The sequence below is a fragment of the Hoplias malabaricus genome, chromosome 17 (genome assembly GCF_029633855.1).
Source record: "Hoplias malabaricus isolate fHopMal1 chromosome 17, fHopMal1.hap1, whole genome shotgun sequence".
Classification (NCBI taxonomy): domain Eukaryota; kingdom Metazoa; phylum Chordata; class Actinopteri; order Characiformes; family Erythrinidae; genus Hoplias; species Hoplias malabaricus.
The window spans coordinates 9,908,811-9,933,650 of record NC_089816.1 but is presented as its reverse complement, the minus strand read 5'-3'; the positions used below and the strand labels follow the sequence as shown (position 1 = coordinate 9,933,650).

The following is a 24,840-nucleotide window of genomic DNA, read 5'->3' as shown; positions in this document are numbered from 1 at the left end:
GGCTCAGTCATTTGCATAACAAGGTCATTTATTTGATTTGATTTACATTACTAATTAAAGTGTTTGTTGTTCATTATTACAAGTTTGTAATAGTTATTGCATACCAGCATTCCAATTATGCACTAATACATGCAATAAGGAATAAGTCTGAATGCACACTAATGAATTCTTAAGAGTGGTCTAATTTGGCTTTACTAACAGCCCACTATATATGTTTCATAGAAACAGTGGTTATACGTTTGCATATGAAATAGAAATCAACCACTGCTATAGGAAACCATTGTCAAAGTCTTTTGTAAACTTCTATAAGACATTCACTGAAGCTCAAACACCTCACCTTGCTGACAAGATGTCACTGTTCCAAACACAAGAGCAGCATCACACACACATACACTGCGTAACTCTGTGACAGCCTGGAATCATTTATTTATTGCACCCTGGCTAAGAGCATGTTGCCACTAGTGCTCTCAAGCCTAAACGCACCCATAGCACTGCTTTAAACATTTCTCCGCTCACTACAGGTGTGTTTCCCTGCTGATAAGCCATTTTGCTCTAGGTTAACCTTGTTATCTGCCACACATAGCGAAGTTAGCTTTATCTTGACTTAGCACTTCCTTTGTTGCCTTGAGGTGTCCTGTGGGCAGAGAGGGGGAAAAAGAAAAAGATGCCTGGCTCATCAACTGTTTACTCATTACATTTCTTTTAAGTCACAACACAATATTGCACTGCGCAGCCTAGAGGAACTCGGTTCTAAAAGAGTTACCTTCAACTTCTATTGTTTTAAAGGAAACTGAACTTATGGAAACTGGATTTTCTTTGCTTCTTCTTTTTTTAATAAAAGCCTTTGATGTACTTTCACTTCTGTGTAAATGGGCTTTGATGCCAGCATTGTTAGTCTCAAAACATAAAGCTCACATATGAAGGAATTAAGCTGCAAAAACAGCCCCTTATAGCTCATTAATGGTGCTGTCACAACCATGAACACATTTGCATATGACACACTTTACTCCACCTTTTCACAGAGTCTAATAATAACAAAAGGCTTGTAATAATGTGATATAACTCAGACACTAAAATGGTAACTATTCCACTGTAGTTACATTGTAATAATACATTCCAACAGCACACATACAAACTCACTCAGCTTTCACCAGCTTTGGTGCTTTGAATAATGGAGATATCAAAAGTCATGTGGATTTGAAACATTTCTCATTATATGAAGGGGTGGGGGGCAGGGGTGACTTGGAGTCAAAGCTGGGATGTCTTCAGTAATTTATGAATGATTGATGCAAAAATGTTAAGCTGGATAAATGATGATTGGTGACTAAAACAATCATTTTCCGCTCATACACAGTGTACCGGTATAAACCCCTGTGTGGCAGTAGGGGCACGGTACAGGATAAAACATGCATAACAGCCAATTTGAGTTTATATGTTTGTCTGTTTATGATTATTGTACAAGAGTGGTCTCCAAAGATTCATACATGAGTAACAATGACCTTAAACGGACATTATGTAGGATATAATCTAGATAGACTCTTACAGTCATGTAATCATCATTGTGTTAATTTGTTCAAACTGTAATTAACGAAAATACTAAAGGATACATCTAATGTCTATTGGATTAAGGCTTAATAGAACAAACATCCAGCTAAATGTAGCCTTTTATGTAGCAGGCATGTAAAGTTCTTGAAGTGTTGCGGTAAATAAGGAGCCGTAGTAATGATACGCTCTGGTTTGCGTGGACTGCGGTTATAATGGAGAAAATAACACTGTGTAATTAGGCTTCTGAAGACATAAAAGGCATTGAAAGTTCCTCACATGCTTCCTGTGGGTTCCATTGTGATATAGCAACGCTAATAACTGACTCATGAACCCGCGCGTGGCAATTCAAATTAAAGCCAAATAAGAATCCGGCAGATGCTGCATTGAATTCAGCTGACAGGACTTTCTTTCACATTATTTCTGTGTACTGTTCAACACTGTTCAATTATGGTATTACATAGATTTTAATTAGCATACATTAAGGTGCCTGTGAAGCGCTAGCCAATAAACACCATCAAATAGGATTGGAGACGGTAAAATTAATAAAATCATGGCAATTACCGCATTGAGGAAATGAATTTGAAGCTGAATCAGCACGGGCAGAGGGAAGTGATGTGTGTGTACATGAGGGATACAAACAGTGGTCTATAAAAGACCCGCCCTCCCTCCACCCTTACATACACACATGAAGGCAAGTTGAGGGTAAAACTGAGAAGACAGAGGGAGATATGCATGGCTTGCATGACTGAAGGGGGGAAGGAAAAACCTGTTAGAGGGAAGGCGGCGGAGAGGCATCTCGCATGATTTTAGTAAATGCTTTAATTTGATATAAATCATCTCAAGGCTAGATGGGGAAATATCTCATTTACAAATTGTGTCCTCGTTTGTTAGTGGCACGGCACCTCAATTACCCGCCAAGCAGCTTTTTATTTATTCATGCGCACAAAGTCATGTATTCATGAGGATTAAGCAGCTCCTTTCGCAGAGAGTGGCAGCCACAGACAGCATATTTTACCAGAAGGGGAAAATCTGACACAGATTAAACCCTAAGTGAAGGGGGGAGAATGGGGGCCCTATGGCTTTGTGCATTCATAGGTCACTGCTTGGTCAGTTTCCAGCAACAGCTCTATTTGCCCAAATCATCGGCAGAATGAAAGAAACACTAACGGTGGCGCAATTAAAGCAGACAAGGGGCCCGCAGCTGTGAAATGATCTAGTGGCGATGGGCACAGGGAGACGTTTATGTATGGTAATGTATGCACCGCTGTAATGGCGAGGTGTCATACTCGATAGAACAAATTCCTCTGTGCAAGGTGTCCTGCGATATACAGCATGAACACACATGTGCAGAGAGGGGTGGGTTGGGGGTGTGGGGCGGTGGAATGACAATACACCAGCGAATGCTGGGAATGAATTGTTTCGATATCTATTCGTGTGACTAATAGTCGTAATAAGCCATGGCTTCACGGAGAAATGCACAGTGGCGCCCGGTGCCGTGCCGCAGAATTACAAACTTTCAGTCTTGTTTACTCTGGGAAGAAGGATCCGGAAAACAAACAAATAAATAAACAAACAAACCCAACCACAAGAAACTCAATCGTCAGCCTCTCAATTTATCTTAATAGCCACGGCCCTCATCGGCATTGCGGAGGGAATCCCGACTGTTATTTTATTTTTATATTCTTTTTTTCTCACTGGCCCTGGGTTAGACACATACATCAGAAGCCGGCAGCACCATTATAACGAGCCTTATCAAATTATCGTCCGGCGGAGCGCCCGCAAGCGAGGAATTAGAAACACCGGCTTCAATGGAGAATGCAATTTGCCCGGAGACGGCGTGGCGAATGTCCCCAATGCTCAGGAGTGAGTGCGTCCGAACCCAGCCGAGCGTGGAAACCCAGAGTGGACACCGCATCCTGATTTCTGATTGGCTGTCTGTCGGGACAGATGTCCCCCCGTCTCGGCCGCTTTGCGAGGTGGACATCCCTGCGAGCCATGGCAGATGCTCCGAAAGGTAAAACAGATGGGGGCCGGTTTTGGGATGGCGCCGCTATGGGCGTTTTAGTGTATTTATTTATTTATTTATTTTGTAGTTTTAAAGCAGTGAAATAAAGGGGATAATCGCTCTGTGTTCTGGAAAGAAAAGAGGAAAAATAATTTTTTAGGGGGTACAGTTTTGGGTGTGTGTGGGTGGGGGCGGTTGGAATTCAGTAGCAGCAGACACCCTACAAAGGTGATGGGACATGAAAGAGCAGTGATTAACTACGTATCCCAGCATTCGGAGCGACCAGACGCTCTGCTTGGCTATGCTGTGCTTCACAGAAGAGAAGGGGGAAGCAGAGGTGGTGGTGGTGGTGGTGGGGGTGGGGTGGGATGGGGGGGAACAGGTGTGCGCCATCACTAGCATGTCCTGATATGCGATCCTGTTATGCCGCTCCAGAGTGTTTACCCTTATTGTGAAGAAATGGAGTGTAAAATGCCTAATTAGATACACCTTGTACAACATATTTGCCCGGAATTAAGAATTGGCGATACCTTAGGCGTAATGGAATGCCTAATCCTACACCTAATAGTATAATTAGCCATGGGACAGGCTGTTTTAAAGTAAATAAATATATAACTCTGTTTACAGCACTTTCAGGGCTTTGATTAGTGCAGCCGCAGACGTTAAAGAGTGTCTATGATGTGTTTCTTAAAAAGAAAAGAAAACAAATAAAATCATTTTGGTGCAGAATCCATGCTAAAAAAGAGGCGTTCCAGCAGTGGATTGAGTCTCGCAGGGACTTTGTTTACTCTCCTTCAAGTCTTCTCATTATTAACTTATAAGCCTGGTCTCGCAGCAGCGGCGTTTAAAGAAGTGAGCGATGCAGGGGGAAGGTTTTTCGTAGCCGGGAGAAGGGCCGAGTTGAATAAAGCTCCTCGCAGAGACATACCTGGAGGTTGCTATTGGAGACACCGTGTCGCTTCGCAGACATGCATAATTAACTGGAACTTTAGTGCTGCCGAGCTGGAGGTGGAGGGGAGATCTATGGGCTGAAACACATCAAGGCGTCTCTATCACCACAAGAGCTTTTCGCACATCATTAGAATGCAAATCTGCCATTTGAAGGACAAAATGCTCATCCACCACCACAATAGGCCTCCTCCGCAGTTTACACGGCTCGCCTCGAGGCCCAGAGTCAGGCGGACATGTGCAAAAATTTGAGTGCCCTCTGGTCTTCTTGTTGATTTTCAAAAGAAAACGCAATCAACACACTCTCTCATTTGAACACAAAACAGGTTTTAACATACCACCACTGCTGATACAAACCCGCCTCCGTTTGTGTCACTGTTCATTTGAGGTTCATTTTGAACATCAGCTGCTGCTTATTAGGTTTATAAGCTTTAAAGTGTTTGTGTGTAAGGTTTAATTGTGATTCAGCATTCAAAGATTCTCACACTCTTTTGTCATTTGGTGGTAACTGTTGCATATTATTAAAAATAACAACTGTTAGCAACAACATTTTATATCATCTACAACAAAAGCCACATATATTTTTGGATACAGTATTATCCCAGGAACAGAACAATCACAGGTGACAGGGAAGCCCAGGGTCCTGGGGATGTGGGTTTGAGCCCTACTTTGGGTAACTTAGTGTGAGGAGTTCTCTTTCTTTCCACTGGTATGTGGGAGTGTGTGGTGCCCTGGGATGGACTGGTGCCCCCTACAGGGTGTGTTCCAGCCTTGCGCAAAGTGCTTTGGGGGAATGTTCCAGACTGAAAGATAAGCCGTTATAGAGAATGAATGAATGAATTATTTGATACAAATGTGTCCAACAACTACATTTGATCACATATTCTTGGAAAAAGAATAATTTATAATTCTCATTTTGGATAGCTGCAGAACTGAGGATATAGAATACAAAAAGTGACTTTTGTAAATTTACTGCACCAGTTAATGTTTTCCTTTGTATGAAACTTAGGAAACAACCTGAAACTGGGTTCTGACATTTCCAGCATAAAATGGCATATTGAAGGCTGGTTCTTGCAGATAACAGTGTTAACTAACCGCATTTTAACAAAAAAAAATGTCTTTTTGGCCAACGACCCAATTTTTGCACAGAACTGTAGAAGTATGTACCTGTGCTGTGTTCTAGAAGATGTGGCCATGTGGCTGTTTGTGTTGCTTCTCGCTAGCATGCTTCTGAATTTCCCATATGGACCAGTGATTCCTTACACTGACAGCAGGCCTGATCATCAATTATTATAGCTCACTGACTCTAATGGGCATTTCCCCCCTGCTCTGACACTTGCAGCCCTGGCTGCTGGTGAGAGAGAGAGAGAGAGAGAGAGAGAGAGAGAGAGAGAGAGAGAGAGAGAGAGAGAGACTCTTGCTCTGAGGCGCTGTGCACCTGTAAGCACAAATGATAGCAGCCAGTGCAGCAGCGGAAGCAAACGGCCACGCCGCAAGACAACATCTGCCTCCCCCGGTGACCCACAAGTTAAGCCAACTGCACAACCAAGGGCACAGCCAAGCTAACTTCATCCAAACCGGCCAAAACAGAGACTAACACCTACACAGATCGGTCAAAAGTTTGGAAGCACCTCATCATCTTTTGGAATAGGAATAGGGATCGTTATTAACACAATGTGCATTTTTATCCAGTAAGGTCAGCTTTGATTTTTTCTCTCTTTTTTTGGTGGTTCTGAAACCAAGAAACAACAACTTTAATATCCAATCAGAATGAAAAATAGCCTCTGCTATACCTTAGCTGTTAGCCCCCAGTCAAGTGTGTGGTGTGAAAATTTAGTCTTAAAGTATAGTTTAAGAACTATGGTTTAGTCTCAATACTAGCTGTAAGCAGTGAATTCCTTGCAGATGAACATATGCAGTCCTATGAGCACTGGTGTGTTGAACCTAATGTTGTTTTGATGATCAGTTTATTAGCATGAAAGAAAATGAAAGAAAAGCCCTGTTTTGTCCAAGTTGGAGTGAGATTCAGAGAGGGCAAAGAGAGTTTCGTGCAGAGGCTGTGTTTCAAATCGAGGAGTGAGTGAGGACTGACAGATGCTAGACAGCTGAAAGCCCAGGGAGCTGCACTGGACTAGAAACGAGGGCAAATCGATGCGTCCGAGCAGGTGTGTGGAGGAGGACGCAGGGCAGAGGGACAGTGGTGAGTGGTGTGGGTGACCGCTGGCGGGTGGCGGGCAGCTGAGTGACCTCCCTGCTGCTCTGTCGCCTGGAGGACCCGCAGATGCTCAGGCAGTGGCCAGGAGGTGGAGCTGACCGAGGCAAATGTGATGGATGTAGCGGTCAGTCTTGGCGGAGGCCACACAACTGCCAGGTCTCTATGCTCCGTGTCAAGCCCTCAAAAGCTCCTGTCATATTTGTTTAGCCCAAACATTTCCTGCGAGAGCAGCTCTCATCCATCCTCACTATGTCCCACGTCCCAGCTGAAATCCGTCGTGTTTTATTGGACTCTGTTCCTTTCACCTCCGCTCAGCAAAGCTACGATTCGTTTCCCCACAATCCATCCATCCCTCTGTACGTCCACCGATCCATCTATCTACCTTTCTATCAATCCATCCTCTTTACCAGCCCCCAAGCTCTTTCTTGAAGTCATCCATTTGTCTGAGAATAGCAATTCATCAGAGAATTCCAGCCCACATTGATCACCGGACTACAGGGTGCCAGCGAGTAATCCGGCTCTCGCATGCACACACACACACACACACTCACACAGACTCTCGCACCCAGATTAAATCCCACTGACCTGTACAAAGATAAAGAAGCGGAAAAAAGAGAAAATTCTCCCATTCGATTGTCCCATGTTTGCAACAGTGGGCTTGTCATTGTTTGTCATTGTTCTCTGAGATAAACTAGCAGTAAACTACTTAATAATATCAGCTACTTGATAGTGCACACACATACTATCTGTATAACGTCTATAGAGAAACCTCAACAGGGGATATTCAAGATTTCATGTCCATGCTAAGAAGAGTATAACAGCCCCCCCAGCAGTGGACTGAGGAGTGGCAATCTCCACAGTGATGGAGCACCATTTAATACCTTTGAGATGTCTTCCCGAAAGAGTAGAAGCTGTTGCTGCAGCAAATAGGGAACAAAGTACCTATTAATATCCTTCATTTCCAAAGAAATGCTGGATTAGCAGGTGTCCAGGAGCCTTTCGGCAATATAGTGTGTGTGTATATATATATTATGTAGTGGTCTTCACACTGGGCCCATGCTCAGGGACATTAAACTAATATATGAGCTTGACTGAGGCATGTGAATTATTTATTAACTCAGGTTAGGCTCTTTAGGAATGCTATTTGAGGAATGCACCGACATTTCCCAACCTAATCTCTGTGTGCTGCATCTGTGTTATACAGTAGCACATACAGTAACTGGGCCTGGAAACGTTCAAAGATTTACAGAAGTCTGGAGGGTTGTTGCTGAGTTCCAAGAGAAAATATTCTGGAAATACATTCATGAAAGAGACATGTCAGACATGGCAGAGAATGCCATACCAAGGATGTGCCTTCAAAAAATTACACTGAAAATCACCTTGATTACTTCAGCATAAAAACAAAGATTTTAAGATCAGTGAACAATTAAGGGGTGTCTACATTTGATTAAAAGACTATTCCCAGAATTCATAAAATGTGTTTAAAAATCTCATTGCTTCTGGATGTACACATGATTTTCTGACACCTACTAAACATATAATATCAGCCTAATAGTAACCATAACGATGCTTATTTATTACAACTAATAGTTGCCAACGACACTCCTCCCACAAATAAATGGACAGTCTGATACCTTCTCTCACTCTAGGATTCTGGCAGGTGCATTCTGCTTGGTTCTCTGTACATCCACATATATACGTACTTCTGTGTGTTGTTTTGTACTGGCTCTGGTACTGATCCAACGTGAAAGACTGCCTCCACACCTCGCGCCAAAATAACAGACTGTGATTGGTCCTTTTGTGTGTCAGATTTCTTTTCCTGTAGTAGTAGGTGGTCCTTGGCGAAAGGTACCAGATTCTCCTTAGAGAGTCTGGCAATGTGAGAGTCCCATAAGTCTCACCATAACCCTAAGCCTAAATCAAAGCCCCAAGATTTTTGAAAGGCAGGACTTTGTCCTGTGTAAATTAATCTCAAACAGCAGTTTCTGTAAGTCCTTTTGGGGTACAGACGAGTGTAGATTTTGTAAAACAGTACTGCCAGTTGACGGAAAACCCTTAGAGACCATAAAATAATTTAATCACACTTGATTTTGCTTAGTGTCTGAATGTACAGTTCCCTCTTTAGGGGCCTGTCACAGCAGATATAGACATTGTGGAATTTTCTACTTCTCAGTATCCAAGAATTCTCAAACACTTACACTTTATGTAGATGTCTGGGCTCTGGGGAGAGCAGTCTATTGTATGCAAAAATATAATATCTTACTACGAATTATTTACTCTTACAACTATTATATAGTGCATTGAAATCATTGAAAAGTGCTGAAAAGTTTTTCTCTAATGTTTAGAGTGATAATTATCTGTGGTAATCGGTGCAATCAAACAAAACCCACAGACAGAGATTCAGCCGAAAACCACTGGAGTGCTCTTTTGACGGATTAAACTCTTAACTGAGAAAATAATACACACTCTATCGACTTTTGCGGAGGGATTTCAAAACACCACACCACCATATTGCTTGGGATTGTGGGTGTCCAGCAGCTCTATGAAATTCCAATAATATCTTCATAACAGAATAGCCCTCTTGACAACAAACAGTTCTAAAATGGCGACAACGTATGGTTGGGGTGATAGGCGTGCTGTTCGCGGGATATAAGCACAATGCAAGTCAATAGTCCTATGGTTTTGTAGTCACCAAAAATACAAGCCCTCAGATGCTGAGAGTGTTCAGGCTTCAGGGGCCTTATTGATGCTCAGTTATTTTGGTCAATAAGTCCTTCTGAGTGAACCCATCTTTATCCTTGATACCGCCAGCATGTGAAAAATGAGAGCAGGATGAGGCCATGCATTTTAATCAATTCACCATGGCATATCTTAGAGGAGAAATCACACTCCCCCCGGTCGCCTCCGCTGTCCCCAGATCAGATGTGGATCATAAATTAGATATAATTCCTCAAAAGATCTATGACCTTTAGAATCAGTGGCGTTGAAAAAAAAAGAGAGAAGGGGAGTGGGGGGGAGGAGGACAGCAGTGTTTTTTCCCTGATGTCACATCAGGACATTTTCTGGGCATAATTGGCTGGTAATGTTGCAAGCATTAAGTGCAGATGGTCGAGCTATTTACTTTTTTTTTTACTTTCAGGGGAGTGGGGCTGCTTTAAAAAGCTAAGGCTGTCCAAAATGACAGCGGATCTGAAATGGTCGCATTCTGCCTGCAATTGGAAAAAAAGCGATTTCCCTCTCATCTGCTGGAGCCATCATTTCAAGCTGTCTGCAGTGAATTGTTCTGAAAACCAACAGTTGGCATAATTCACAGAACACAATCAAAACTTAATCACTGTGCTGATTCAAGATGTAGAAACTATTAGAGAGAGGGAAAAACACAACAGGGCAGGGTGGCACTTCGTTTGAGGACACACTACTATGACATAATGGCCTTGTGTTTGTCAGAGCAGATGACAGGTATTGTCAGCTCATGACATCACAGCACTGACATATCACTGTTTTGACTGATAGACGTTATGGCACAGTTCCAGGCTGACAGTCGTCAGATTTCAGGAGCTGACCAAAGCTCTGTGTGAAGTGTCACAATAGGGAATATGGGGGATGGTAAAACAACTCAAACATCCACACAGACACATTAATATTCTCTGAAATAGTATACCCTCCCACAAAAAAAAAAAAAAAAAAAAAAAAAAACAACAACACACACACACACACACACACAAACCAGCAAGTAAAAATATTGTGTCCCATATTAATTATTCATTTATTAAACATGTATTACATGTTATTTATGTACATGTTAATATATGCACAGAAGTCTCTACATGCAAGTAGAGTATAGCCCATTTTTATTAAGCAATCACTGGTAAGAATAATATGCCACATGTACAAATGGAATGCTCTGGGTGTTATATGTACAATGCATATGGGCTGGGGGTCTTCCCTTGTATGCATTATATAGCCCACCTACTGGAGGAATAAAATTACCCATAATGTAAATATTTCATTGTATTTATGTGTTAAGAATTATATTTCCCATATGTAATAGATGTGTAATTATTATGTAAGACCTTTATCTATATGGCCTATGTACATAATTAGTATATGGATAATGAGCTTTTAAAGTCACCCCCCGCCACAACCCCCAATGAATCCTACACCCACAGATATATTCACTTGACCTTATCTTCAAAAATGGTACACGACCCTTTGATCCTGACTATTTCTCTGGTAGAATACATGGGCTTTGATCTCTTACAGTGGTCTGTGTGAGAAACGACATGACATCAGTTAACAAATGAATAACGCAGTTATTCTCATATATATTTACATGCTACAATACTCTGTGAAATATATTTCACAACATGGGATGGATGTGAAATTTATAACCGTCTGTGCTTTGGCTGAAAGAACGAGCTTACACACTGCCAAATGGTACTGCTGGGAGAGTTAATACAAGGCTGCATCAGCCTGTTTTTTGGTTGCATATGAAAAGAGAAAAAAAAAAACAATTTTCAGTGTAATCTATAACCTTTTTTTTCACACACCCCCCTCACACACACACACACACAAACACAAACACACACACACACAAAGCCCATCTCTAAAGTCGGCATTTAATTTGATCAATAAAAAAAGCAGACTTGTTTCAGCAGTGCAGCTCCGGTTCATAGTGGTTTTTCACACCACAGCATCGGCATCTTCTGGAATTATATTATGTGTAAGAAAAAATTATTCTTGTAAAAGCTATCTGTAACAAATGGCATTTAATAAAACATTGGCATATCAATTTTTCAATGCCTTCCCATGTTTTTTCCCCCTCCGCATTTGGAGGAGAAAAAGAGGATTTGGCAACACACCGTTATGCCTCCCACCATGCCGAATCCAGCTGCCTCTATTCCGCAGGCGTCTGCAGAGAAGGCCAGTTCTTCGAACAAAGTTTATCGAAGGATGATGGACTTTCTAACAACACAGAGCTGATACACGCAGTCCGAGTGTGATCCTGTTCACCGGCTGCATCAAGGCACCAGACGCATGAAAAATCAATACTCAGTCCAAAGCATGTGGCGTATACACTGCAGTTAAATGCTTTGATAATGAGCTGCTGTACATATTTCTTTGGCAATGAAGCATGAATATTGTCACTGAACGCATGCCAGTTGGAACAGAGGTAAATCAAACTGCCCCTTTGTTGATGAAGTCTCATAAATAGAAGTGGCTTTGGCAGCTTGTCCAACTCTGGCAACTTGCAGACATGGAAGTTGGCCACGTTAGGTCTCGCAACCCTACTTTAAAATGTATGAACGCCGGATGGTTTTGTTGTTTGTTTATATTTACATGAGTAGGACAACAAATTTGCTTGAAAGCTGAAAATAAAACTGCTCTTTTTCTGACACCTTCTGTCTTTTGTAAAAATAAAGCGGGGGATTCAAAATTAGACGCTCCTTGAAATTTTGGAGCATGCGAGTGATTAACTTCTGTCTATTAGTCTGTTTTCCTTGTTACTCAAATGTTGCTGTGTTTCTTCTCTTTCTCTCTGGGATCTGAAGGCATTCGGGGCCAGGTGATTTCGATTTTCAGAATCTTGTCAGAAAAATGAGACACGTCCGTTTGATTTGGCTTGAGCCAGTTGTTAGCAAACGCTTGAGCCCAGGGTGTTTGAAGTCCCCCCCCACAGAGTTTGGAATACTTTGTCCAGAGAGGCAATCAAACGTGGCAGCTATTGATCCCTCCCCGAGCCAGGCGTGAGACTTACTGAACATGTTAACAAGTTCATGGCTGTTTTTAATTGTGAAAGCCTTCAAAAGCCAGCTCTAGTTCCAGAACTGGGAGAACACAATGACGAATCATGACACTGCAACAAAAATCATAGTAACCCCCACACCACACACACACAAACACACACACACACACTTCCTCGTACACTGCTGAATTATGCACCTCCTTTCTACTAGAGCATCTAAATAATATCTTTAAGTATAGATTCAGAGTGATTGGTAGATTTAAGGCAGTGATGGATATTTTATCACTAAAAGGTATCTGTGCCTCATTAAAGAAATATTTAATCCCCTTTATAAATGTTAATTAAAAAAAGAACTAATCTCAGGATTTCTCTAAACCAATAAAGAGCTTACAGAAATTCTCTCAGCGCAAGCACACTCCTACTTTGAAGATCAAGTGCATATTAGCAGTTGCAGCCAATTGCAGAAATATTTAAAACCCTACATTTATTTATTTTAATTGATTCTCTTCATGCTCCTGCTCTTATTTCTGCTCTTTCTGAAACTGCAAACCTACAGTGAATGCGGGACATTTCAAGGACTGTCTGCGTATTGACGTCAGCCGTAGAGGTCAACACTGTGCTGTACATTGTAGACAAAGCACTATTATATTGCTACTTATTGTGCTCACAGTGTGCCTTGCAGTGTATGAACGAGGCAATAGAGAATCCTTGATATGGACAAAGATTGGCATTGCGAGCATTACATTGATTTTTCTTGGATCATGTGGATGTCGTGATGTACCTCAAACACCCACAGACCTTCTGCATCATCTGTCATTGGTCAAGATGCTCATAACACGCAGCAAAAATAAATAAATAAATAAATAAATAAATAAAAATCCTGGCCCTTCTTTACCACTGTTATGGAGAAACAAGTGCGTTTTCAGGGTGGGTTCAAGAATTTGTCCATTTTTACAATAGCCCAATACACGGATCAATTTATTTGCTTGGAACCTCCTCATTAACATATAATTTGCAAGTGGAGCACATTAATTTTTCCCCATATGCATTTCATTTACATAAAACATGCACTTATTTATGCAAACGTGAGCTCACAAAATAAATAATTTGAAATCTATCAGGCTTATGAGCCAATGGTTGTTCATAGGCCTGAACCTGAGATTAGAAGAAAGAATCTCATAAAAATGAGAGAATCAAAGGTCATTGTCTTTTTTTGGATAGAGGGTTCATATGTGTATTACATGTTGCACTCTCAAGTAACAAAAACTATATACTGCAACCCTAAGTCAAGCAGGCCTACCTGATTTTAAAGATAATATATAATGCCACTTTGTTAACACAGTCGTAATTTGTGAGTGTGTGTCGCGCTGCGAAGGACTGGCTCCCCCTCTAGGGTGTGTTCCCACCTTGCGCCCAGTGTTTCCGGGTATAACTGGATAAACGGTTACAGACAATGAATGAATGAATGAATAACACAGTCATTAGGGTCTTACTGAAATGTCCAGTTTCCGTGCCTGTTCCTTTAATGAGAATGAGCCACAGCTCAGTTCAGTGCAAGAGCCCAGGAGTGAGGAGTGAGAAGCAGAAGCTCTGGTCCTTAGCTGTATCTTCTCTGTGTTTCATCAGTATTCCTATTTCTCTGCACCATTTGTGTGTGTTTTACTCCATTTAGCCTTGTCTTTGCACACTCACATAAACAGAGGTCCAGTGCTATGATTGGATAAACTGAAACAGGGAGGCGGGACAATTCTAAAATATCTGCACAAAATCAAGACCCCTTGTTTTATCCCAAGCTTTCAGTCTTAGATAGTCCAGGGTGGTATTATTTTATAGCCTTAAAGTTGGTAGGCTTCAGATCCCCAAATTAATGAGCTAATGCACTGAAAAGGTAAGCTTTCCATAATATGTTCCCTATAAATCACTGCATGCACACTCACAAACAAAAAATAAAAGGTTTTAAAATCCTTTTACAGTAGTACCACAGGTAGTGTCGCAGTCACCCAGTGATTCCAAGTAGACTCCAGACCACTGCGACTCTGAACTGACCCTGAAGTGGTTATAGACAATAAATGAATGAATTAATTAATTAATCCTTTTACACAAACTTACATTGAAATTCAAGAGTGTTTTTTACTCCTTCTCCAGACCATTTTATACATATACATACAGTTATGTCTTTATACATATCGTTCAAAAAGTCCAGCAGACAAAGTCTCACAGCAAATTAACCAATGGAAAATGGTTGAAAATGACTTACTCAATTCCTCAAGCACACTATTCAGAAGAACACACAGCTTCTTAACACACTCTGCAGGAGCTTTCTTACATGACACTCTTCTACTGTCTTCCAGGGAAATAAAAGGAGATTTCAGTGCTTTGACTTGGCTTTCCGAATCAATAACTTGTCTCCAAGAGAAGACTATCAATGGCATTTGAAGCAGACAGAACACAGGTTCTCCTCCAGATCACCTCAAAAACTCCAGCTGCTGTGAAGGATGTACAGATGAAATCATTTAAATCCCATCTGGCACAGCCAGAGACCCTAAAGAGTCAAAGTTGAAGGGGGAAAACATTAAAATACAGGGAATCTGAAGAAAAAAAAAAAGGAGGGAACATTGTAAGGCATGTGGGTGAATACTGGTGAAACGTCATTTAGCTGAGCTGTCAAGCCCAGCACAGCAGCTGGAGAAAGTTCTGCTCGCCTGCAGCACAAATCTGTTAATTTATTTATATACTTATTTTGGGGGAAATGCCAGATTAACAAACGAGATCTGGTGGAGATCATATAAAAATAATCACTGGTGTCCCAACAAAATAAATACATGAAAATGCTGGCAGCCCAGCTAAAAAAAACAAAAAAAAAACCTGCGGTTTATGCTCTGAGTTTGCCCAGTATAATAATTAAACCAAGTTGCAGAGCACAGGCCAACACATTAGAGCTTTAAAGTCCTCAAATCTGCAGATCTAAAGTATCAAAACTGACAGCCAAATTACTGATTGTTGTTTTGGGAGCGGAACTGTTGCTACCGAGTCACACCACCCCAAAAAAAAAAAAAAAAAAAAAAAAGAAAGACAACGCGATGACCGCTATAATTAATGTAATATAACATTAGCTTAACTGCCATTTCTCTCCTTGTAAAGAGCGACTGTTCCCTCGGTGTTCATAGCACTCCATTGCTAATTAGCATTGTCTTTGTGTTGGACAGATTTCAACTTCATGAAACACCATCAATTCTGTGTCAAAATGTTTCCGGAGAGAAATTTGGTGAGCAGAAGAGATTTACACAGCCCAGTGTAATTAAGCACTACATTCATTAATGATAATTACGGGGAGAAAAGAAAAGAAAGACAAGGAAAAACCAAAGAGGCTCAGATGAGACGGCATTGTGCTGAGATTTCCAGCACTTTTGTATGTGTTCCTTCTGTATGGATATAGTAATCCTACAGACCTGGTTACATTATCAGGACTAACTAGCTTCTTTGTTCCCAGATGTTCACAAATAATTTAAAGTGTATATTACAGAGAGAGAGAGAGAGAGAGAGAGAGAGAGAGAGAATGAGTCAAAGGTTGATTCTAGGTCAAACCCAATCTGTATGTATATCATTCGTTCATCATTCATTCATTGTCTGTAACTGCTTATCCAGTTCAGGGTCACGATGGATCCCGAGCCTACCCAGAATCATTGGGCGCAAGGCAGGAATACACCCTGGAGGGGGCGCCAGTCCTTCACAGGGCAATTTTGAGTCGCCAATTCATCGACCAGCGTGTGTTTTTGGACTGTTGGATGAAACCGGAGCACCCTAGGTACCAAAAAGCAAGTAAAGCAAAGCAGAATGGAGTAGTAGGTACTCTGATGTAGGCATCACTAAGTAGGTTTGGACTATGTTTAAGGATACACACCTTTCAGACCCAATGTTTTGGCGGTCTCCACAGTGGATGTATGAGCAGACCCGATTGAAGAATTATTCAGTTATGAAATGCGTGTGGAGCTTGATTTGAAAACTACTGGTTATCTGATGGTGACAGTCTGTTAGGTCTCACATTGCTGCTAGGGGTCCCATCTTTCTGTGTAATTTGTGTATTACAAATTAAGGTGTAATTTGTAAAAAAAAGGCAAGGCATGTCAGACTACACCGGAGTGTCTGAAAACCCCTCAGACTCCAGGGGGTCAATCTTCAATAAATTCTTAGTAATCCAGGCTGGAACCTGCTGGGTTTCTTTATATTGTTCTTTAACCACCTGCCACTTAAAGGGGGCATATTTTTAAACAAGTTAGAACAGGTCTATGGGCTAAATAAAGCATGTTCATAAAGTTCTTTCTACAAAATCACTCTCATATAAAGAGATCTCACCAGCTGTATTCTTGCCAGTTTCAGTCCCTCTCAGAATGAGCTGTTTAAGGGCTCTGTCACGTTTATGCAAATACATTGTTTCTGGCCACACCCCACCCATCCCATGTTTGCAGGAGTGGGGTGGTGCCAGGGTGGTTCTATGCAAATCTCCTTATTGTGATGAAACAATAATGTTCACAGAAAACAGATGAATGTTTCTGGAGTGTTTATAGAAACAGTAGAGACCCAAGTGTAAATATAAAAGCATGCACAAAGTGAGTTTTACATAATATGTCCCCTTTAATATACTTTGACATTCACGGTGGATTACAGTGTATCAGAAATCAGATGGTGGGCTGGTGTTTGCACAATGCAGGATCTCCCAGCACTTACAGCGTCAGACATGTGAGTGAGTTAACAACAAACAACTCATAGAAACCGTAGATATGTGCAGAACAGAGAAGAAACATCGATTCTAGGTCAAACTAAATTTGAGTGTATCGTTCCCTGCTACAGGTTGTGATAACATACGATACACAGAAATGAGCAATGGATACGCTTAGGGAAAGTGTAGAATAAAGCTCTTACCCTAAATGTCTGTGAACATTAACAATAATCTTATTACTCTTTGGAATGAATAAAAAGGATTGGTTTATTTTAATAGCAGATTTAGATCTTAGAAAGACAAGGCATAAGCTGGGCGTTGGAGGCCATATGCTGCAGATTAAGTTATCTTTTATCTCTCGATAGACTGTTGCTTTGGTAATGGCGAGCCGGTGCATTTAGCCACATGCTTTTAGTGAGTAAAACGCACACTTCCTGCACTGAGTAAATCCCTCTGAATGAGTATAATATTGAATTGTTGGGCCATTATGAAAGTGTCCAGAGAACAAACTGCATTATTATCAAGGTTTCCATGTGAGGGTTTAATGAGGCAGGCTTTATTTTTTTTTTGTGCCCTTTAATCTGCGCAGTGATTTATTTTTCACGTCATGAGAAATGCTCGCTGTCCAAAGCAGCTTTATATTCAGCGGCCACTTCAACGGCATAACAACATATGTGTTTGTTAAAATATATAAAAAAAAGAAAATGACAACAATGACAACAACCATAGCAGTTCGTTATGTGTTTGCTAGCTTGGACTGGATGTTTTTCAGGGACCCTGACGGCCCCCAAGGCGAGTAACACAGCACACAACCCAGAGAGATAGGGATGCCAGAGAACTTCACAAGCCAAAAATATAAAAAAGCAAGGTTCCAGACGGCTGTTAAAAATGTAAATGAACACAGTGCCCACTAGCTCAGGAAACAGAGGCCTATATATATAACTATTATGTAATTAATCTGACTTGTTTGGACAGAAACAAACTGACTCATGAGATCATGGAGCACGCCATCATGCTCTTCTCACTGCAGTGCTCTTAATACAATTAATGCCATTCCTGTTTTTTTACTTCTTCAGGTTTTCCCAAAGGACTTTATTTATTTATTTATTAGCCCCAAAGATCGAAAAAACTATTAGTATATATACAACAAAAAAGTCACCTCCTGTCCACTGGGGGTGCTGTTTCACTACCTTCTGTAGCTGAATAATACTTACAGAAAGAGTGCTGTAAAATGTGATGTGAGAATATTACAGAGGATTGTGGCTAAAAGCAATCCTGTTGCTTCCAACCTTTTGGATCTTATCGATTATCGATTAGGACTAGGACTAGGTTTAGTGTTAGGGTTTGGGTTCAAGTTAAGGTTTTATTTAGAGTTGTAGACAGAAGACGGGATCAGAGTTAAGTTTAGGGTTCATTTAGTACTATAGTCTGTACACATTGTACTAGTTCTGAGAATGTTCTTTTAGTCGAATATGTATTAGTCCATGTTAAAACAAGGCTGCCTCTTCACCCATCAAAATAATTGCCCAATTTGTAAGAGTTGAATTCGTAAAGATTTGTTAATCTTTAATTCATGGAATGAGCCCGAAATCAGGTTGTTTATGCTCTAATTAAAAATCATGGGATGTACTCGTATTCTGATTGATGTTGTATTGATAAATATGCATCGAAGCATGATTTGTTTATTCTATTTTGTCTAGTGTCCCATTTCTGTCTATAACACGTTCGCACTAACCTCTGTGAATGTTCATTCGGAACTTACACACTTTCAAAAGTTCAAAAGTTGAAGGCTGCAGCTTTCGAGGGAAACGTTAAAATCCCTCTGTATCTGCTTCACGATTTCAACATAAAGCCATCTCCGATTTCCTGCCTCTGAGTTACTGAAGGTAAATGACATAGGAGTAGAAGCGTGGCAATCTCAGAGGAGGAGGAGGAGGAGGAGGTGGGGTACGCCAACAAATACACAGTGGCCACGGTTGCCATGACGATGGCTATACGAATCATACACTTTTATGCATTATACTGTTTGATGTTAAGTACAAAGGTTTGGTTAAAGCCTGAAGGGACAGTTAAGAATTAAAACTGTTAATTGTTTGAGACGTGCATTTCCCCATGTGCCAGCTGTTTGGGAGCAAAAGAGGAGGAGGAGGAGGAGGAGGAGGAGGGGAAGAGGAAGCATGCAGAGAGAGAGAGGGAGAGAGAGAGAGAGAGAAACAGCAGCCACGCTAATGCTAATTCTGCCACGGCAAATTGAGGCTTTTAGCCAATCGGCCAGAGGCCGTGGCAAATCTGAGCAGCATGGAGCGGTGTGTGGTGAAGATGAGTGCAAAACAGCCCTGCTGACAGTCAGATAAAGTGAGCCTGAGGAAGAGAGGGGAAAAAAAAGCAAAAAAAAAAAAAAGCCATAAAGCCAACTGCCTCCTCCCTCGTAAATAATGGCAACATAAATGTCATATGAACTTTATTTCGAGAGCGGGTGGTCTAATAAAGATGCTGTTTTAAAAAAGAGGAGTGGTGAAATTCATTGTCATAAGAAGGCCATATCCCCTGCCTCCCCCACTGGCCATTACTCAAGGCCGCTTGACACACAGGACCTTGCCACACCACCTTGGAAGCAACCTGCTTTATCCTCTCATCTTCTCATCAAACTGTTCCCTTTGTGTCAATCACAGCATCCACAGATGAACACGAGAAAGTTGTGAATTTACTCGTATTTTTTTTATCACAAAGAAACTCCACGCTGAAGATGAATTGTGTGAATATAGTTAAGTTACATGTTACCAGTCTGACAACCTTTGGGGTCGAGCAGGTCATTGGCAAATATATCAGTGCAGAATTTATATAATTCATTCATTCATTGTCTGAAACCGCTTGTCCAGTTCAGGGTCGCGGTGGTTCCGGAGCCTACCTGGAATCACCGGGCATAGGGCAAGAACTTGGAGGGGGACACCAATCCTTCACAGGGCAACACACACACACACACACTCACACCTATGGACACATTCCCACACAGACACTGGCAGAATTCACAGACAGTCACCAGGTTTGGGATTCAAACCCACAAACCCAGATCCCTGGAGCAGTGTGACTGCGACACTACCTGCTGCGCCACCATGCTGCCCAGAATTGATATCATCGTAAATGTAAATAATCACTGGCTAACTATTCAAATATTAACACGTCTAAGAGACTTTTCCATCCGTAGTTTGTTGCAATTCATAATAAATGAGTATATTAAAATAAAACTTGAACTGAAAAGGCCCAAAATTCACAAAACACCCAAATATTGTAATTAGATTTGTACATTTGGCCATAGTGGAAATGTCTGAATATGGCTGCTGATAAACTATGACATTTCAGCCGTCCTACTGCGCAGGTGGCACAGGGCGCACTGAAGACACGGACTGCACGACCACAGGCTTTTATGGGACTACTTGTACTGCTGAGGTAGGACTACTTTAGAGAGGCTCCGCCCATTGCTCAGTCACTGTCACCCCTCCTGCTGGCATCACTTATCAATGCCCCATGTCCCAGGCCTTTTAATTACCCCAACAACACCCCCCACAAACACCTGCAGTACATTTAATTTACTCAGGACTACAAATACTCTCAAACTGGTTTTCCTTTGCAATTCCAGATGTTACGTCCAGGTTTGTATTCTTTTGTGTATATTGCTGTTAATCCATTTTACTTCACATCAAGTCTAGTGTTTCACTCAAACACATCACGCCTTACCGATGAAAGCTACATTATATTTTTGTATATTACATTTAAAACATTCATTAAAAAAAATTTACATATCATATAAACTCTGGTGTTGCGTCATCTCGCCCACTCACAGCTGTCCCCATTTTTAGCAAATGGTTTTGTGTTGTGCAGGACGGATTCTGTGACTGAAGGTCCGGAAAGGCACATCAGTTAAGTCCTTCACAACTTCAGAAATGAAGAATGCATTTTTTCACCTGCATTTGAGGAATTCTACAAAACACAGCTCTGCGCAGGCCATCACAATTTTACCGAATTTTATTCTGTACTGAAGCACAACATCTGTTGTTTCTCCAGGACATAATTCCCAACGTTACATGACACCTGCGCAGGCCTTTAATGACAGCTCACTTAGTATATTTCACTATAGAAAGTCTTACTACAAGCAATATGTTTATAGATATCTCTGTATATCTGCTGAAATCAACTCTTTTGTTTGACGTGGGTCTGTTTTTGTTGACACACCCTCACATTCCCGCACACACACTGAGCTGTGATTGGTCATCGTGTTTGTCAATCAAATGTCTCCTTCCTGTCTATGAAGGTGGTCCTTGGCTGCACTGAGTGACGACATGCTCCAGACAAGAAGTCTGCCTTGCAAGACTACCTTTTCCCCAAGGCCTGACTCTACCTTTCTTCTTCTTTCTTCTTCCCTCTCTCTCTCTCTTTCTCTCTATTCTTCTATCCCTGTTCTCACTCTTTTCAAATTGAGACGACAAGATAAGCGATTGCCACAGCCATGGCTGCCTGCCGCTCATTGATAAAACCATATCTAATCCGTCTCGGGCTCCCCTACGCCTCCAATGCACTCGTCTCCTAGTCTGTCAACAGAGCGCGGATCTATCTCTCCTTTTGAACTCTCAACCGCAGTGTCAGGTTTTATCAGTGAACTTTTGGGGCGAGAAAATGGGGGGCTGAATGAGCTGGTGGTGGGGGGGGGGGGGGGGGGGGGGGGCTTCTATCATTCGCGGGGCACACACATGGCTAGGGTCCTGAAGAAGACTTGTCAGCTGCTCTGTTTCAAAGGCCCTGGTGCTCAACCCAAACCTTATTATAAATACATGACAAGATTCTTATCAATACAACCCCCAACCCCTGCACAATGGCAAATAATCTGTGGGATAAAAAGTGGATGAGGTTATGTTTTTTTTCCTCCTCTCTTCTTTCTTTCCCTTCGTTGTTCAAGCAGCCCTGGATTGCTTGTGTTTATTCATGAGGCTGTCAGTTTGGAGGCTTTCAGTTTCTAAAATGCACAGTGGGTTCTCAGCCACTGCTTTGACAATACAATCAATGATACATTTTTGTGTACAAAGAAGCAGCGTGAATTGGATTTTCTTTCATGAATTTGTAATTAAAAGCTTGGTTATGATAAAAAAAAGAGCAAAATTTTCCATATTATTTTTCGTGCTAATATTTGCTCTGTTTGGCAACCTGAAATCAGTTCCGCCTCCACTGAGAGCAAGAGGAAAGAAAAAGGGAGCATTTATATCCCCCCACCACCACCAAAAAAAAAAAAAGAAAATCCATCCAATCCACAATTAGCCCAGTTCTCACATTCCTTTCGCTGACTTTACGGAGTGTTAGAAATGACCGTTGTAGAATATTAATAAGCAAGAATGCATTTACAGCATATAAATCAGTGGTGGAGCTGTACTTTTCCCCTTTTTGCTCTACACCGTGAGGCTGAGAGACCTGATTATATGCCTGCGGCGTGGAGATGCGAGGCAAAAGAAAAAGGTCATTATCATAGACCGCAGGCTGGTGGGACAACAGCTAATCTAAGAGAAAAGATTGGGCGATCATGTGTATGGAAATAGCCAGGCAGGGGGAGCCACACAAATACATTCATCCTTGCACTGACACCGTGGGTTCTGTCAGAGCTCTGCTGCAATGCAGAGGGGGTGAGGGGGGGTGGGGTGGCGGGAAGACGCACTCTCGCAGTCCAGCCAGAGACGCTATTGTCTCATTTACGGCCTCGGCTGTGAAGATATCTGCAGGTGTACGCAAGGCAATTTATTCCTCCCCTGTCCTGACTTTCAAAAAAAAAAAATCTAATAAATAAATAAATAAAAATAAAACAAGTAACGTCGCCTGTGACAGCCAGAGTGATGCTATGGTAATTCACCCATATCATTGATGTGTAGGCTGGCACAGGATGAAGACATCTATGCTGATCACAGTCACCCTACTGTTTCCTGATTATGGCATGGAAATGCCCCTACCTTCCCTGTTCCCTTGAAATCAAAGCCTCTTCTAGTGGCTTTTGACAGTCCCACCATCCCCCAACGCAAGCTTTACATCACCATCATTTATTTTTTTCTCCCCCCAGAATAAAAAGACTCTCCCAGAAAACTACAGGCCAAAAGAGGCCCAGAGTCAGTCACATTAATGGTCGTCCGTTATACAGTATCTCAGTGGCACAAAGACTAACCAGCTCTCATATGCCTCATTAAACAATAACAACTTGAGCAAATAAACACCCTCCCCCCGATCAAGCCACTATTTGCTCGCCGCTGTTACTCGGGACTACGCACATTTGCTAAGCACCTGCCTGTCACTAACAAGTTGCTGTGCGCTAGCCACGGGTGCTCAGACATGCTGGTGTTTATTTTTGTATTTGTTCAACAGGCCATAACTGTTCATAACTGTGACTGGGAGCAGATCAGAAGTGGAGTAAGAATGGAATTCAAACACCACAGCATTTTATCAGCAGTAATGATAATATCAAATGTGCCGCTAGGCCTGACACAACGAGACACCTGAGACGATTGCAATTATCTTCCACGGTTCTAACATCTGCAGTCTGTCCTTGTTTTCTGTTTGAGCTGAGTCTTTACCTGGAAGCAAGATTTCTACTCTAATAGACCCATACACGGAATAGTCAGACAACTATATACATAAACACTCACTGTCCATTTCATCAGCTCCACTGACCATTCTGGAGCACCGTGTAGTTCTACAATTACAGGCTGTAGTCCACCTGTTTCTCTGCATACTTTATAATCCCCATTCCACCCTATTCTTCAAGGCAGGGCAACCACAGAGCCAAAAATATCCAGATAACAGCATCCTGTGGGTATTAATTGTCGAACTACAGCATGCTTGGACAATGAGCGTAGATACAAGGCTGGTGATTCTAACCCAGAGATTGTTGGGTCATTAATAATCCACAGATTATTGCATATGTATGTGCATTTATAGAAAACAAATGTGAAACTGCATAAGAGGATGATGACAGTGTGACCAATGGTACTGTAATAGATAACTACACATGCGCCAAACAATTATGGACCTGGAAATACTTGAAATATTTGTACATGACAAAGTACTGGACATGTCTGAAGGTCAAAAACATAGTTAGTTCCCCTCTATCCACTTCCAGAGCCTTGATATCATCATGGATTTAGAATGTGATTTGTAGCCTTTTGAAGACCAACAACTTCTGAGGTCTTTTGGAGGCCAGTGTCTTTGTAGCTACCCCAGATCAAATTGATGTTTTTGTATTCAAGAACAGCCCTACCAGCTAAATCTTGCTGCCTCCACCAGTGTGTATGTGTATGTGTGGGGGTGTGTGGGTGGACTGGTGTGCATGTTGGGAACGGACGGTGGTCAAGACTCACTGGACTCCGGGTCAGAGTTGCCATCCCCCTCGGTGCGGCTGTTGGGTGAGGTCTGCTCATAGTACTCGTCCTGAGGGAATCCCAGGGGCAGGGGTTGGGTGGTGCTGCTGCTGCCGGCCTCCTGCTCCACCTGCAGGCCTGTTGTGGCATTGCAGCTCTCCTGAGAGCCGTCAGGGAGGTGGAAGGTCACACGCCTCTGCGTCTGCTAAAATAAAAACACACAGATGCATGGTTCAGCCTTGAGAATTCAGTGGATTAAGGCTCTGGAGATATATCAAA

At 41.8% G+C, this 24,840-nt stretch overlaps 1 protein-coding gene across 1 annotated transcript in view; it reads right to left on the bottom strand.

Annotated features, from left to right (window-relative positions):
• Positions 1-24,840, bottom strand: part of pcdh11 (protocadherin 11) — a 214,876-nt gene that overhangs the window by 55,118 nt on the left and 134,918 nt on the right. Inside the window, exon 5 of the mRNA XM_066650065.1 lies at positions 24,562-24,766. Within this exon, the coding sequence (XP_066506162.1) occupies positions 24,562-24,766 (205 nt within the window). The remainder of the gene's footprint in view (positions 1-24,561; positions 24,767-24,840) is intronic.